We start from the raw sequence: 19227 nt of genomic DNA on the forward strand, positions 1-19227 counted from the left end.
AGAATGAAACGATTAGATAGATATAAATATATGACTTAATTACAGAATTGGTCCTTACACTTATACTTTTGGAAGGAGTTAACGGCAGTTATCATTGAGGACATATATGAAACCATATAATAAACATTAAGGGTGAGTATGAGAGAAAATTACTTTAGGAACGAGGATAAAAAAAGTGTATAACTTTAGGGACGAATTACACAGTTACGTCAAAAACAAATAATAAAAAATAAGCATAACATCCTTAGCATTTGGCCCGGCAAAAAACACAATTTGCCTCTCTTTCTTTCTCTCTCCGACGCTTGCTTATGTTGTTTACTCAACTTAGATTCTGTCAACACTACTTCAAGATGACTTGATTTGCTTCCCAGATTTACAAAACAATATCCCAAAAATTTTCTTATAATTCTTTATTTATTACAGTAAATCTCAATTCTTTTGCAAGATTTAAGAATGAGGACCCAACATTGCAAATGGGTTGTATTATTTGTATTAATTGGATTAAATATTTTTGGGAAATTAGTGAATGGATATGAGTTTGATGAAACAGAGTTTCATTATAATACAAGTGAAGTGATCTCATTGTTGGAAGCATCTGCTGCTACTGCTGCTGGTGCTCCTAGCCCACTTATTGTGGGCCTCACACTTATTCCAGGAGCTGCTGCTAAAGGAGCTGGTATGAAATTGCATTTGTGTTTTCTTGTTTTATGGGTTGTTGAGATTAACATTTGTAGTATTAGAATTAATAAAAGCTGATGTTGCTTTTTAATGTTTTAATGTCTAATTGATGCTGTTTTGGGAGGTTTGCTTGTTTTAAGCTACTTCTTTTTCTTTATTATTTGTTACAGTATATAATATAAGGGATATTCTAACTCACCTTTTTTTATCCTCAAACACCTATTTTAATCTTTTACTCTTTTAATAATACCCCATTTCTTTAAATTGGTGTGTGAGGATAAAAAAAGTGTGTGTGAGAATCATCGACCATAATATAAAATATGTGACTGATTTTTTAATCTTAAAATGATGTCTAAATACTGTATTTAATTCTGTGTCATACAGTTTGTTAGATGTTGTTAATATGTGTGAAGTATGTTGTTAATTTGCTCTAACATTATCTTTTCAAGACAAAAGATTCACTTTTGATTATTGAAAATTTCACTAAGTAGTTTCAAGATTGCAGTATTATGTCAATAATTATTGGCTGTTTTTTAAGTGTAAAGTGTTTAAATTCAACAAAGTTTAGTACTTTAGTACAATTTGTCAACAACTTGTATTATTTATGTTCATGATTTACTTTTTACAATCTAGTGGTTTCAGATTTCATGGTTTTTTTTTTTTTTTTTTTTTCTCCTTATATTTGGCTTGAATCAAGCCTCTATGTTTTAGATTCAGATTTTGGAAAGGGGTATCTTTAAACTGTCTGTTTGTTTATAAATCCATGTGATTTTTTATATAAAGATGCATATTAATTATTATTCAATGTTGTACTAATCTTAAACTTGAACAATTTTTTTGGTTCATTTTATTTCTATTCCACTTTCTACAGTATGTTTAGATGGAACATTACCTGGGTACCATTTGCACCGTGGATTCGAGTCGGGTGCAAACAGTTGGCTCATTCAATTGGAGGTTAGTGACAGCTAAATCGATATTGACATCTATCCATCCTATAACTAACTAATAATGTGTTATACAGACTTCCACTATGTAAACACCTTTAATCCTTGATGTTAACATTTCTTAACCATATGTCAATTTATATTTATATTTATATTTATATTTATATTCAATTCTATATTTAAGTACTTCTAACCAATGACCATTTGTTTCAACTAAAAGCTACTAACATTTATGCCATACTCTATTCGGCTCATTTTCCAGCCTAATTTTATTCGAATAAATTTTAATTAGATGAGAAGTAGTATTAATTAATTTTAATTCCTGATGGTAGAGCTAACAATAGAGAGAAAGGAAGACAACTCTATTTTCTTTAAAATCATGCTTACTCATACTCGAGAATAGAGAGAGTGTAATATTGTAAACCATTTTGCATGCCTAGGAACTCACAAATGTGTTTTAACCATGTTGGTGGCACCAGTTGTTTAGGATTGTTGTTGTACCGCATGCTTTTGCGGTTGCAATTGGTTAGGGCTAGGTTTGGTTTCCTTTTGTATTGGTTGTATTTGTTGATCTTCGGATCCTTATAATATAATCATGTTTTTTTTGCAAAAAAAGGAACTCACAAATATTTGATATTAAAATCTTTTACATATTTGTTTACTAAAAAGATTAAAATTAAAGAACATTTTTCTATCGCTATTTAACGGCATAATATGATGATGACACGCCAACCTCAAGACTTTACATATAAATGTGCTACATTAGCTTCATGATGTCAGCATCAGTCTTATGTAATCATTCTCCTGTAGTTGATACGATATATTCCGTATTATATTATATTACAGGGTGGAGGTTGGTGTAATACAATTAGATCTTGTGTGTACCGGAAAACAACAAGGCGTGGGTCATCTAAATTTTTTGAGAAACAATTGCCGTTCACAGGAATTTTGAGCAACAAGGCTGAAGAAAATCCAGGTATCCTCTAGAAGCTTTGACTATGAGAATCTAGTAGAGGTTGCAAAATACAGGTCGGGCGGTATAGGTTACAGGTCAAAACAGATTTGGATCAAGGTGGGTAGTTATTTTAAAACACTTCAAAACGGGCTGGGTCAAGATTGATATTTATGATATGGGTCAAAATGGGTATGTTCGGCTCAATTTGACAACACTTTTAGTCCACATGTGTGCCTCAGTTGATTACATGACTAGTATCATCTCAATGATATATCAATTTCTTGATTTAGTATTTTTTTTTTTTTTTTTTACATGAATAAACATTGGTCAACTTTCAAGTTCAACCTGTTGGAACCATTTGACCTTTCATTTTAAGTAAGTTGGTGGACTATGAGATTCTAGTAGAGTTTGCAAAATGGGCAGGTTGGCCGGGAATCGGAACAGGTTACAGGTCAATATAGATTTTGATCAAGGTGGATACTTTTTTAAAACACTTCACAATGGGGTGGGTCAAGATTGATACTTTTGGTATGGGTCAAAATGGGTCTGTTCGGGTCAACTTGACTCACTAACACTTTTAGTCCACGTGTGTGACTCAGTTACTTTGATTACAAAGACTAGTATCATTTCAATGATAAATTATTTTCTACGTTTAGTATGTTTTGTTACAAAAATAAACATTGGTCAACTTTCAAGTTCAACCTGTTGGAACCATTTGACCTTTTCATTTTAAGTAAATTTTTATTAACATCCTTAACTCTAGAGTTTAAAATTTATATTTCATTTGTGCACCTATTTGTCTTAATTTGATGAGTTTCATCACTTGTTGATCAGATTTTTTCAACTGGAATCGAGTAAAGGTTCGTTATTGTGATGGTGCCTCCTTTGCCGGGGATTCAGAAGACAAGGTGCACATCATTATCCAATCACTTTCATCCACTGTTTATACTGTTTCAAAATATGCCTATTTTCAGTTAACAATGATTATTATTTCCATATATCGCAAACAGGCAAATAACCTACAATTTAGAGGGCAGAAAATATGGCTGGCAGCAATGGAAGACTTGATGTCAAAAGGGATGAAAAATGCTAACCAGGTACTTTTTTTATGCATTACTGACATTGTTGTATTAAACCCTAAAAAACCTTGATTACTCCTTTTTAAGAACAGACCGATATGATCTTCCAAAATCTATTTCATTTAATTGGTCAATGTCGGTTAATGGGTCAAAATCGGATTTTTGGTCAAATTCGGTCAAAGTAAAAAATGGGCAACATTTTAACATGAATTTAAACTAGAATTTAGAGTTTTTGAAGAAATGAACGATTATGTTTATGTGTTCAAACAATTATGTTGAAGCTTATGTTTATTGTTTTCTTATATATTTTCACATATAATTGTGAAATTTATTTTATAAATGTATAAAAAGTTCAATCCGATTAATTGCCGATTAACCACCGAATTGCCGATTACTCCCTCCAAGTCCCGACCAAGTACTCACCGAATAGCAAGTTTTGCAACCTTGGTTACCTGATACATCAGCATTTTCTATCAGATTACCGGTACAAATAACCAAAAAATAAAAATGATTTTTTTATAGATGATGAAATGTTGCATACACAATATATACATTGGGCAAAAGTTGGTTACTTTCTTATTAATTTGTTTTTGAATAACCTCAATCACTCATTTGAGATAATAAATTGATTGGATTTCAGGCACTTCTTTCTGGGTGCTCGGCTGGTGGCCTTGCATCTATATTACATTGTGACGAGTTCGCTTCGTTATTCTCGGGACGTACCAAAGTCAAGTGTTTGGCCGATGCTGGAATGTTCATGGACGCGTGAGATTTATAATCTTTACTTTTAAGACTTTAAAACTTCTTTATTTGTTTACCATGTCGATTTTAATATTCTTATGTTTATTTTTTCTTGTAATTCTAGGACTGATGTAGGTGGTGGGCATACACTCAGGAACTTGTATCAAGGTGTTGTTACCTTGCAGGTACTTCAAAAAACTATGTACATTATTTAGTACTATCTTTTTTTTTTCCTTTTACATTTTTGCTGGAAATGTGATTTTTATGTAATTAAATGTGTTATCACCTTTTATAAATTTTTCAACAGGGAGTTGATAAAAACTTATCACCATCTTGCACCAACCAACTCAGCCCGACTTCAGTAAGTACCTTAAACACCACACAATTATATGTATCAGTACTTGTTTCATTCTAACGTTTCATTTTTTTTCAAGTGCTTTTTTCCTCAAAACATAGTTCCGCACATCCAAACCCCTATGTTCATTCTCAACGCAGCCTATGATTCTTGGCAGGTAAATATTTAATTATCGTATTTTATTTCCTCGAGTAATGAGTACCACGTTTAAATCCCTTTCTCTCAGGTCGTTTCGAGCTTATCTCCCAATTCTGCTGATCCTAAAGGTGCTTGGAAGGAATGCCGAAACAACCCCGGGAAATGTTCGTCATCTCAAATGACTTTCTTTCAAGGTATTGTCTCGTTCTTACCATTTTCATCACTTCTTAAATAGAACTAAATGCAGAGGTGATAAACTAGGCCAGGTCCGTTTGGGTCAAAATTGACCCGATTAAATTGTTTTGAGTTTTGACCCATTTATAATATTTCTACAAAATTTATAAAAACTATATATTAACATAAATAAAAGTGGTGTAAATTTTCTACTAAAGCTATTTAGGCCACTCAAGGTGACGTTTGGTGTTTTGACCCATTTGACCCATTTTCTTTTCTGATAATTTTTTTTTTTTTTTTTCATTTGATCCATCCGACTTGTTTGTAAGTAAACGGACCGACCTTGCTTTTCTAATGTCATCGGTTGACAGTTGACAGTGTATCCATGTTGGATTATTGTCTATTCATTTTGCAGGTTTCAGAAACCAGATGCTAAATGCACTTAAAGGATTCTCTTCATCTAAACAAAATGGCTTGTTCGTAAATTCGTGTTTCGCTCATTGTCAGACCGAGAGGCAGGATACATGGTTTGCAGATGATTCTCCAGTTATTAATAACAAGGTACGTCTTCACAACATTTTTGCTAGGTATGCTAAACGTAGCCCTAAGGGCTATATTTAAGCATTTATTGCAAAGTGTTAATTTTCTATATTATAAGGTACTTTCCATTCTTAAATTCAGGGAGTCAGTTTATTGATGCAAATATGTAGTTTTATATTGAAAATATTAACTTTGTAATTAGTGATTAACCATAGCCCTTAGGGCTATGGTTATCATTTTCCAAAACAACATATAGTTAACACTAGGGAATAATGAAATGATTGAGAACAAGTTATATTCAACTAATATCTGTGTACACCTTTATATGACCTATAAATATTGTTTTATGTTTTTTTTTTTTTTTTTAATTTCATACGATGCAGCCGATAGCATTGGCAGTAGGAGACTGGTATTTTGATAGAGCAAGTGTGAAAGAAACGGACTGCCCGTATCCCTGTGACAATAGTTGTCACAATCTGCTATTCAAAGCATGATTTGATCGTTTTTTCTCCATCGTTTATTCAATATTTATTGAATAAAATACACTTCCCCCTTTCTAGCAAAGAACAAGTGGGGATTGTGTTGTTATCCATATAATTGTAATTGTGTATTGTAACATTAATGCAAAAGTATATTAGTGATTGCAAATCTAAAACTCTCTTCATATTGATATATATTAGTAGTGCTAGAGGTAATAAATTTGACATATTGTTTGGGTATATACTAACTAGCAATTTACATGTTACAACAAAAAAACATTGTTCAGTTAGTCATTACCCTTAGCTTATACTCAAACTTCTATTCTTTATCTGATTTGTGATGGGTTGTTACAATTTACCTCCAACATATACTGGTTTTAATGTATTAATCATCATACACTCATAAATGCATATAAAATGCTTAACACCTTCAAGTTGTTTAATGATAATATGATATTGGACCGTTCTAACTGCACTAGATGCTACTGGTTTTAATCTATTAATCATCATACACTCATTTAGTGCGAGGCATAATTGGCTGGCTGCTTGTTATTTTTTCACATATTCTTGTCAAATTGTAGGTTTTTTATGTACTACTATACTACTTTTCAACAAGTTAACTTAAAATGTTTTGAGCGTTTATAAATGTTTAGAAACAAGTTACGTAATCTCAAAATGGTTCGTAAGCTTGAAAATTTCAAATTCACCGTGGCGAGCGCCTCACACCGCCCCACTTTGTTTCCATCCCTAAGCACAACAATGAATCATTGCAAAACCATCTACAATCTACAATCATATTATATTAAGCCTAGAATAATATCCGAAAAATCTAATTATACCGAAAATAATAACCATGAAATACTTACTTCATTACAAAGCCATTTGAGAAAGAAAAAAAAAAATAGAAAATCCTAAGTCCCGCGAAACAACTATCTTTCCAATCATATTCCATATAGTACCCATAGAATTCAATTTTAACAACCCTACTAACTAACTTACTAAGCCTAGTATATGCTGTTATATGGGTGAGTTAAACCTGACACAATTAAGTGTAAACTATGGACAAATTTGAGCCACGTTGATTAAACACTCGAGTCATTAGCAACCATATTAATTATTTAATTATGTATGTATAAATTATAATGGAGTAATATAAACTTCTAGCTTGCTGGCCTTCACCAATATTACAATGCCATTTGTGGTTTGTTTCCTTGTGGATAAGTAATAGTTGTAGGCCCTCAATTATTAGACTCACATGCTTCATGGTCTATACGACTATTTTATTTCATTCAAATTTGTATTAAAAAACACACGAGTAAATAAATGAATGATCATAAAACTAATAATTTGCCGTATCAAGGTGTGAGGCTTCTAAACATAAAGTTGGAGGTTCAAGTTTGAGACAGAACAATTGTAATACGGAGTATTAATTTGTGATAATGTATGTAGTTATCTTCTTAAAAAATTATCAATTATTAAAAATAAACAAACAAATAAATAAATACGGAGTAATATAGAATATGCACGTTGGAAGGTTCATAGGAAGGAGCCTTCATTTTGACCCCTACCATTCGTGGTTCACGTCTTTCATACCATCGTACATGGACCTACGCTCGCAGACACACATGTGTACGTGCCCATTCAATTTCCGAATGGGGGATTGATATTTCTACTTCTTCTTTTGATAGATTCACTTAAAATTCCTATATTGTTCTTAAATGATGTATTACACAATTTTTTTATTAAAATTTATTGAAGGGTAATATTCGAAAAAAGCATTAAATTGTAGTGGATGATTAAATTGTAGTGGATGAATAAAAAAGAGAAGTGAAAATATCAGCTCTCTTTTCAACTAGATCATCTCATCTCATTTTTACATTATCAAAATTTTATACATAATATATGGAGTAATATATTAAATATATAATATTAATCTTTTTTTTTTAACAATAGTACGGGATCACTTTGGGGGACTTAAACACTCACGCGTTTATATCTCACAATTGCATAACTCACCCTCAATTGCTATCCAGGAGGAAACCCTGCCAAATTCGAGGGCATGGGCGGTAAAACCCCCTCTCTTACTGCCCCCACAACGCGATGTGCGAAAGGCACACTTGAGTGGAATTCAAGGGTAAAGGGGTAACCGTGTGTGCAATGTTGCACCCCACGGAAGTCGAACTCCTGATCCTCTCGTTAAAATAGACAAGCCACAACCACATGAGCTACAATACAAGGTTGCCCCTTTACACGGTAATCCTCCCTTCTTTATAATTTAATACGGAGTACTTCACAGACAAAAAACACACCGTCTAAGAAAAATGTCGTAATATGTACTTTTTACTTTCCAATTTTATCTTTAATTTTTCACCTACATTTTTTGTTTTACTTGAATAAAGTAAGAGTATAAAAAATGTTGGGAAATTACGGCCTCACTAATTCCCACCACCCAGCCCAACAATAATAGTAAAGAAATAAGAACAATACACAACACAAGATTTAACGTGGAAACTCCAAAACAGGAGAAAAACCACCGGCCCCCAAAGAGAGAAATACACTATATCACAAATTGTTACAATGATATAGACGACTCTCTTAAGCCAACTACACTCTCCAAAATATTTAACTAATACAACTCTCAAACAAGGGTAAGAAAGAAAGAAATAATCAAATACTTAAAGTGTATTGATTGGTGCGATTTGGAATGAAGACTTAGCCCCTCTTATATAACCAAGTCACTCACCCCTCACATCTTCCTCCCACCAATGTGGGATAAACATATCTTCTACTAGCCAAAATAAACCAACAAATCTCCACCTTTTGGATAGAAGAAGATAACCATGCTTCCACATTGCAAGGATAACCGATGCAGACGCTTCCTCGACGACAACTTCAAGATCCTCATCTTCATGCCGTTGACATTATCTCCCAAGAGACAAAACTTGCATCTTCATCGAACATTGTCTAAACCGACAATCATTGTCATCACAGACAATCATAACTCTTAACAAGAATTATCATACTCCACCATTAAGAGTATAGCACTTAGAATGTCACATTCCAAGCATTTCACCTCGGCACATGTTGTATAACCAGCTGAACAGTTATGGTGCAACTTCCTGTTTGGCTTTCCCTGGAAGTTTCATCAGCTACAACATCAGTTTCCACCACACACCTTGCATCAACGCCAAACCAATGCCCATGTACAATTGTGGAACCGCTAACGAACATCCCTTTCCACGGTGGATCGGACACACCATGAGGATGACGTGACTTCAGAGGAATTCGTCACTCTCCGTAACAACGGAGACAATGTTAGCGTCTTTGGAGCCATTTTCCGGATTAGCTCCACCGGGACAATTAACCCTTACATGTCCAGTCTTCCCGCACTTCCAGCATGTCAGATTCTTTCTAGAGTTTCTCTTCTGCCTATCCGAACACAACACTATCGTATCTCCTGATGACGAGACCCCGTTACCTTCCAGTCTTTTCTCCTCGGATAGGAGCTTGCTAGTAACGTCTTCAAACTTCAGAGTTTTCTTCCCATACATCAAAATAGGTTTCATGTGTTCATAAGACGATGATAAAGATAATATCAACCTCAAAGCTTTATCTTCATCATCCGTTTTAACTCCAATAGACTCCAGTTCTGAAACAATACCGTTAAGAATACTTAGATGATCTGAAATCTTTGAACCCCCATCCATACGCAGAGTATGAAATTGTTCTTTAAGACACAACCGATTTGAGATGCCCTTGCCCTGGTACAACTGCTCTAGTTTAACCCAAAGCTCCTTTGCCGTTGATAACCCGTGCACATTTGCAAGCACGTTCTTTGCAAGACACAAACGAATCGCACTTGCTGCCCTCAAATCCATATCATCCCATTCTTCTTCATCGAACTTACTGCTAGAATCACTGCCAGGAACAAGGGTGGGTTTACCCTTCAAAGCCTTGTGTAAACCGGACTGAATCAACACATCCTTGACTTGAACCTGCCATAAGCCAAAATTGATCATCCCATCAAATTTCTCTACATCAAACCTCATTGGACTGAACTTCGACATCGTATCCGTATCCTATAGACAACAACTTTCTCTGATTTTGCTCACGTTTCGAATAGCCAAAAGATGTAGCAGGTAGCCAGGACCCTTTAAATCGGAAATCCACAACTAGGCCACTAACAAATCCAACTATTACTACGAATCAGAAAAAATATTGTCTAACCAGATACCCTATACGATCAATAGAACTCGTTTCTGATGTGGACGATCCACTCCCGTGGCAACCACAGAGCATACTCCGACTCCTATAACCGAGACCCCCGTCAAACCTGACGCTCTGATACCAGTTGTTGGGAAATTACGGCCTCACTAATTCCCACCACCCAGCCCAACAATAATAGTAAAGAAATAAGAACAATACACAACACATGATTTAACGTGGAAACTCCAAAACAGGAGAAAAACCACCGGCCCCCAAAGAGAGAAATACACTATATCACAAATTGTTACAATGATATAGACGACTCTCTTAAGCCAACTACACTCTCCAAAATATTTAACTAATACAACTCTCAAACAAGGGTAAGAAAGAAAGAAATAATCAAATACTTAAAGTGTATTGATTGGTGCGATTTGGAATGAAGACTTAGCCCCTCTTATATAACCAAGTCACTCACCCCTCACATCTTCCTCCCACCAATGTGGGATAAACATATCTTCTACTAGCCAAAATAAACCAACAAAAAACTCTCACCAATTATTCTTATCTATTTATGAAAATGAACTATTAATTTTGAACATTCCAAAATTAAATATGAACTATTAATATGAGACAGAAGAAATAGTAATTATTCCTAGAATTCGAGGAAATGCTTCTTCATTTACAAATATTTGTAAACTAGGTTTTTTTTTTGTTTTTTTTTTGTTTTTTTTTTTTTTTTTTTTTTGCAATGCAAACAAATTTTTATTACCACAGAAATTTTACAAAATGTATAGAAGGAAGCATGGCCGGAAATGAACCCAACAAGCTTAGAACACAACACACGAAGCAGTATATACATATACATATACACATACATATACATCAAGACTATGAAGTTAAAGTGAAAACTGAAGGGCATCCGTATACATATCAGATTCTTTAATCAGCCAACACCTGTACGAGTCATACCCGAAATCGAAATCTATTTAGGATCAAAAAGCCACTAATGGCGGTTAATATTAATCTTCTTCGATCGGTCTGTAAGCTATTCATAGCGCTTGGACTGAATTTCACCTAGGATAGCAAAAAATGATAACGTGACATTTTCTAAAACCTTATGATTCCTGTACTTCCAAATGTGATACCCAACAACCCATATTGTAGTTTGTAGAATCGAGTGGCTACCAACAGGCCTATTGAACCCCTCCACATTATTAGGGAACAAATCTGTGGTGATCGCTCCAAATCCATATGGACAATACGTCATTCATTGATTTCATTGCGAGGTATTTGACCTCTATATGATACGTTTTGTAAACATTGCATTCTTTTGATAAGGCACACCATAAATGAATATTTAAATCAAAGGTTTTCGACATCTGATGATTTCTACATATAGACAATCACTGTAAATAATAGTTTACAATAGTACTTCCATTGACAATGCAGTCAAAATAAGATACATGGTGATGATTTGGTGAATGCAACGTTTCCTTGAAAAATATGCCATGTATGACTCCATGCACATAGCTTGTCTAACATATAAGCAAACAGCGGAAGACTTCTAGGAAACCTGAGAATAAACATGCTAACAAGTGTCAACACAAAGGTTGGTGAGTTCATAGTTTTAGTGTTTCGCATAATCTGTATATAAAAGTGGATCATAAGATTTCAGTTGTTTCATCCAGAAAAGTTTATCAATAGATTATATAAAAATGGATCACAAGATTTCAGTTGTTTCATCCAGAAACGTTTATCAATAGATTATATAAAAATGGATCACAAGATTTCAGTTGTTTTATCCAGAAACGTTTATCAATAGATTCTACATAACAGAGTACCCTGGTAACTAAGCTTTAACGTTATAATGATAAATACCCCATTTGTTTTAATACACGCAAACCAACGTGTCCTAAACTCAAATAACACACGTCCGTTAAAAGGCTAGCGCTCTAGCTCGGACGGGGATGTCAAGCCCTATGGATCCATATACTGTTATTCGCGCCCACCAGTCCATATCCTATGTACTGGCAGCTACTAGTTACCAAAGCTAAGGGATTTTCGGTTTAACTCAGTGTAGAATTTAGTATGTACTTGTGTCTTATTGCGTTTAAAATAAATTGCATGTATTTTCAGCCCAAAAATATTTAAAGTATTTAAAAAAAAGGGAGACTATAAACTCACAGTTTAATATTGATATACAATATTGCAGGAAAGCACGTAGACGCATCGGAGATGATAAACACGAGGTTTGATTCACAAAAATACCCCCGAACATTACCCATAATTTCCTTGGCAATAACCCATATTTTCCTTAACTTTAGCTCGCTCGGAAACTCGTTTTGAAAATTACTTGGACAGCAATCCGTCGTAATATTTTATGTACATTATTATTTTTGTATCGCAAAAATAATAACACTAATAAATAAAAAAATAATACGATTAATAATAATCTTATTAATAATAATAATAATAATAATAATAATAATAATAATAATAATAATAAATAAATAAATAATATTACGGAGTATATATATTTGTGTATGTGTGTGATTTTAATCGAGCGAAAACACTGGAATTTATAGATGTGGCCTGACAAACACTGCCATGCGATCGCATGGGTTTGAAGGCCTGTGGCCATGCGATCGCATGGCCTCCCCTTCCAGCTCACATATTGTTTGTCATCAAGCTTGTCGACATATTTTAAAAATAATATATATTATATATAATTTATATTAATTATATATATAATATATTATATTCACGTGCATAGTTGACTTGTAATTTTCGTTCCGATAAGTCGTACGTCGTCACTCGACTTATGTCCCGGTTTTGATTTTTCGAACGTCTTATCGTATACTGAGAAAACTTGTACTTTACGTTTCGTGAATCGTACCTTTGTCAAAATATAGTCTTAAATCATCCATAAACTATACCACTGTAGCAAAGTACTTTGCTGTCAATTTTTACTGTAGCAATCCACTGTAGCAAAGTCAATTTCACTGTAGCAAATAGTGATTTTCGAAAACACTGTAGCATTTTGGGTACTGTAGCAATTTGAAAATGTTACTTTCGTTTACTAAATAACTTGAAATTATATATATGTATATATCTTTTTAATATACATAAATCAGTTTTTAAATACACATTGGAAGTTATTTATAAATAAATTTTAATAATAAATATTTCAACTTATCATATATATTCAAATAGATATTTAAACCAATAAGTTTAATGTACGGTATCAAATAATTAATACATTGTTACCTTTTCAAGTTATAGTATATATGTATCTATTTACATATAATTGTTCGCGAATCGTCGAAAATAACCGAAGGGTATTTAAATATATAAAAGTAGTTCAAAAATTTTGAGATTCAGTTTTACAGACTTTGCTTATCGTGTCGGAAATGTTAATCATACAAAGATTAAGTTTAAATTTGGTCAGAAATTTTCGGGTCATCACAAAATCGGCCAAAGACATTCTAGAGAATGAATCGAGATCCCACCATTGTAGCAATCATGACCATATATCTGTAATGCCCACTGGTTCCAAAACCAGTGTTACTGCGTGTCGCGCCGCATAACTGAAACTTGGAGCTTTTTTTTTGTTAAGTTTTGTAAATTGAAGGGTTGATAATGTAAATAAGAATTTAACGGGTTAAGACGGGGAAAAAGGGTCTGTAACCTTCATTTGGCTTCCAACACTTCAAGATAAGTGTTCCCATTCTAGTGTGAGAAACCTTTATTGAGTGAAGGTTGATTTTGTGAAGAAGGTGGTGAACCCTACCCAAATTGAAGCTCATCTTGGTGACTCCAGTTGCTAGACTCCAATTGTTCTTGAGGTAAACCCTAGATCCAAGTTTGCATACTTAAATCTTGTAAATTAAGTTAGAGTTTGAGTAAATTGTGATGATAAAACCTTTAATCTTACATATTTGAGTTTATTGAGTCTAGTAATTGGGTTGTAACCCATTAATGTGGGATATTGGTTAGATGACGAATTTGAGTAAAATTTGTCCTTTGTTTGGGTGATAAATTGTGAATAAGCATGTGCTTGATGATTGTGGTGTTCATGGAACTTGTTTTGTGTGTCAAAATTGAATATTGACTTTGAGTTGTGTCAAAACTAGAGTTTATGTTAAATTTTAGTAAATGAGTACTTGTGTACTTGGATTATGTATTATAAATGGTGTTTGTTATACAATCACAATGTAATGGTGATTGTGGATGAACCCTAGGCTTGGATATGGGATGTCAAGTGCAATTTGGGTCAAATTGCACTTGTAAGTGTAAATTTTAGTAAGAGTTTGTTGATAAGCTAGAAAGTTATATTTAGCTTGATTACGTGTTGTATGTAATAGGTGAATTACATCAACGGCTAAGTTTACAATGACCCCTTTTATAATCTATGAGATTATAAAATTTCTCTTGCTTTAATCACAAACATATGTAGAAGTATTATGTTCTTGTGATTCTCTGATGATTTTGAGTTGTAGCATGCAAGAGGTCCAAGTCTTCAAAATTCTTCAAGTCTTGCTATTTATATGGAGAGATAAAAAGATTAGCCCTGTCTGCGGCTTGACTCACGGTCGACCGTGGGTCGACCGTACGTGCTCCAGTCCAAAACATATATCCGTTGTATAGCCGTTTGAACATCACTCTTTGGACACTTTACTTCATTTAACACCTGCAAAAAATAACCAACACCCTATACAAGTACTATATGCATTAAATGTCCATTTACCTTGGATGGATTGCTTTGATAGTGACTTATCATGTCCAAAGTGGAAAGTCTAACATTCTTGGATACAAGGCATGATAATCATTTGAGGCAATCTCAGTTTTGTCATAATTCTTTATTTGTATTTAACACATTTGCTAAATCTCTATTGGTCGGTCAACATGTCATTGATGACATAAACCCACTTTAATCACAAAGTATGCTAGTATTCAAATTTGAACTTGTTTGTAATTAATTAAGTGTGTTAATGATGTCTTGACAAATTAAGCATGTAGTGACAATTAAGCATGTTGCAAGACATCAAGTTAATCAAGTTTAAACTTATTCATAAACTTAATTTTAGACTTAAGCAAACCTATGTGTGACAACCCGGAAATTTCCGACCAAATTGAAACTTTAATCTTTATATATTTCTGACACGATAAGCAAAGTCTGTAATGTTGAATCTCAAAAATTTTAAACTATGTTCATACATTCGTTTAACCTTGACCAAACCCTGACGATTCACGAACCATTATAATTGGATTGGAATATATATATATATATATATATATATATATATATATATATATATATATATATATATATATATATATATATATATATATATATATATATATATATATATATGTATATATACTATAACTTGAAAACGTTAACAAAGTATTAAGTATAATACTTTACATGATCGTATTTGACGACGAAATTATAAGATAATATCAAATGATTGAATTATCAAGATACATTGTGATATGATTACGAGTCTCTGTTGAGAGGTCCACTTTGATTTGAGAAATCTTTCCATTTTAACAATATTCAGAAAAATGGTAAAGTGATTTACAAGTAAGAACAAATAGGTCAATTAACGATAACTGAACAAAGGTTTGTAGAGATTAACTTTCAACACAATGATTGCCTCGTGTCTTTTGATAAGATAATTATTAGTTTTCATAATATTGAAAACGTTTTATGACATAGATGAAATCTTTTAAAGAATGAATTTGAATATATACAATAAGTCGAAATGTTAATTGTTAGAACTAAATATATAAATAACTTGCAACGTGTATTTAAAACGTGTTCATTAAATATATATGTTTTCAAATTAGTTAAGTACACGATAGTAACACTCGCTTAGTGATGCGATTGATATTTAAAACGCTAGTACATAAATGAACTATATCTATTTAAGTTTTAAATTGAAAACGTTATATGATATAATATTTTCTATTACGTAAACGATCTAATTTATACTTCGAAATATAATTGTTTTTGAAAAACTAAATATTATAAAAATATTTCAACTATATATAAATGTACAATTTTTATTTTTAATATATATATATATATATATATATATATATATATATATATATATATATATATATATATATATATATATATATATATATATATGATTTTAATTGGATACAAAAACGTTTTGGATTTTAATTAATAGTATCACGTTAATGAATATCGAGATCTTGATTTATAGAAGCAAATGACCACAACACTCAAATGTATAAGTTATACTTCGAGTAATATAGTCTACTGATGATTAAGTTTAATTATTAATAAAGGTACACGCCGCGAAACGTAAAGTGCTAGTTTTCTAAGCGTACGAAACGTCGTTCGAAAAACCGGAAACGGGACATAAGTCGAGCTTCAACGTATAATTCATCGGAACTAAAATTTCAAGTTAACTAGACACGAGAATATAATATAATATATAATTAATTAATATAAATTATATATATTATATATTTATTTAATTATGTCGACAAGCAAAACAACAAAATGATTGTGTGATGTCAAACCTTCCCATGCGATCGCATGGGATATGGCTTAGGAAGCCATGCGATCGCATGACACCTCTTTGCTGGCCAACTCTCTAAAGCTCAGTCGAAATCAGTTTTACGCACACACATCTCTCTTTCTATCTTACTCCCTCTGTATTATATTAAAATTATTATTATTATTATTATTATTATTATTATTATTATTATTATTATTATTATTATTATTATTATTATTATTATTATTATTATTAAGATTAATATTAATATTAATCTTATAGTTAGGAGTATAATTATTAGTATTATTATACATAAAATATTACGACGGGGTTATGCCCAAACGATTTCAAAACATGCCTTTTGAGCGGGATAGAGCTAAGGAAACTATGGGTTATAACTATGGAGGTTATGGGTAATGTTCGTGGGTATTGTTCGCAAGTCAAACCTAGTATTTATCATCTCCGTTGCGTCTACGTACTTTCCTACAATATTGAATCACAATATTAATACGTGAGCATTCATATCTTATCTTTTATATATTAATAGTGTATCCATGTCTAGTGCTCGAGTATATATGTTTATACATGTTTGTATGCCAAATTTCGTCGTTAGATAGTTTTACGATGAATCAGGAATTTAATACATATACTACTAATATAAGGTATATGATATGCATGTTATTGGAAAGCTGACAAAAAATTAATAACTTTTCATTTAGAAATCGCGTGATTTCGATGAACGGATTAAAAGCTATGGTCAACTGAATTATAATTAACATTAATTGAAATTGCTTTTGAATCTGCAATTGATATTTAAACAAGTTGTTTATAAGATTGATAAATTGGATTTTCAAATATTACTAATCGAGTAAATGAATTTCTATATAAGGCATGTCTCGTCTTGTTGAACAATTGTCAAAGTTGACTGTCTTATCATGTTTTAAAGCTTTATAAACACTATAATCTGGTTTTACAAGTATTGGGAAACGATATGAAATGTTAAAATTTATTCAATTGCCATGATCATTCAAATATAATATAACTCTTGAAATAAATAATGTTTTGAGTTTGATAAACTATAAATTCGTTCAACTATCAAGACTTATACTATGTTAATATAATAAACATGTATAGATTTAAAGATCATATTGGGTCAGGTTGACTTTTTGAGATGACTTTTGTTAACTTTTGCATGTCTGTCTCGAGCATTAGGATTGTGATACACTATGACCTGACCTAGCTTGTTATACATGTATTGACCAACATATGTTCTCTAGGTTGAGATCTACGGTTATTTTGCATTCCGAGTTTCGATCACATTTCGGTGAATGACCTTATGTGCTGCCAAGGTGAGTTTCATTTGCTCCCTTTTTAATTGCTTTTGCAATATATATTTTTGGGCTGAGAATACATGCACTTTATTTTAAACGCAATGGATACAAGTACATACTAAATTCTACACCGAGTTTGAACCGAAAATCCCTTAGCTTTGGTAACTAGTAACTGCCGGTTATAAGAACTGGTGGGCACGAGTAGTTGTATATGGATCCATAGGGCTTGACATCCCCGTCTGTTCCAGGTATAGAAACCCTAGCCTGAACTATAAAACAGATGTATGCTATTTGAGTTTAGTACACGTTGGATTGCGTGTATTGTACATGTTGGTTGCATGTATGTTAAAATAGGGGTACTTATTATAACGTTAAAGTTTAGTTACCAGGGTGCTCAATTTCGTAGAATCTTTTGATAAACGTTTCTGGATGAAACAACTGAAATCTTGTGATCCACCTTTATATACGGATTATGCGCAACATTAAAACTATGAACTCACCAACCTTTGTGTTGACACTTGAAAGCATGTTTATTCTCAGGTTCCTAGAAGTCTTCCGCTGTTTGCTTATCTGTTATACAAGCTATGTGCATGGAGTCATACATGCTTTATTCGAGAAAATGTTGCATTCACAAAATCATCACCATGTATCTTATTTTGACTGCATTATCAACGGATGTAGTATTGTAAACTATTAATTACGGTGATTGTATATATGTAGAAATCATCAAACGTCAAAAACCTTGGAAATTGATATTCAATTATGGTGTGCCTTTTCAAAAGAATGCAATGTTTACAAAACGTATCGTGTAGAGGTCAGTACCTCACTGTGAAATCAATTAATGATGTATTCGTCCAAAGGGATTTGGACGGATCATCACACTATGTGTGTTAATATTTCATTGTCTTTTAAGTTTACTAGATTATGACATTTTACAATTTATGCAAGTAACACATGCATATATTGAAGTAGTCTAAATACTAGCTCCATCTTGTAACAAATAGCAAGACAAGTTTGATACATATACATATTAACTTACTACTTATCATTTAGCACTTAGTTAAATAG

The 19227-nt window shown here is 32.5% G+C and overlaps 1 protein-coding gene across 1 annotated transcript; it reads left to right on the plus strand.

Moving 5' to 3' along the window:
- Positions 1–267: 267 nt before the first annotated feature.
- On the plus strand, positions 268–6112 carry LOC139885647 (pectin acetylesterase 10-like). Its single transcript, XM_071869395.1, has 12 exons — positions 268–676; positions 1550–1632; positions 2469–2598; positions 3412–3485; positions 3588–3674; positions 4297–4421; positions 4522–4582; positions 4705–4758; positions 4832–4909; positions 4979–5084; positions 5480–5625; positions 5988–6112. The coding sequence occupies exons 1-12, from the start codon at positions 454–456 to the stop codon at positions 6096–6098; spliced, it is 1278 nt and encodes a 425-aa protein (XP_071725496.1). The 5' UTR covers positions 268–453; the 3' UTR covers positions 6099–6112.
- The last annotated feature ends 13115 nt before the right edge of the window (positions 6113–19227 follow it).

This window comes from Rutidosis leptorrhynchoides, chromosome 1 (genome assembly GCF_046630445.1).
Source record: "Rutidosis leptorrhynchoides isolate AG116_Rl617_1_P2 chromosome 1, CSIRO_AGI_Rlap_v1, whole genome shotgun sequence".
Lineage (NCBI taxonomy): Eukaryota > Viridiplantae > Streptophyta > Magnoliopsida > Asterales > Asteraceae > Rutidosis > Rutidosis leptorrhynchoides.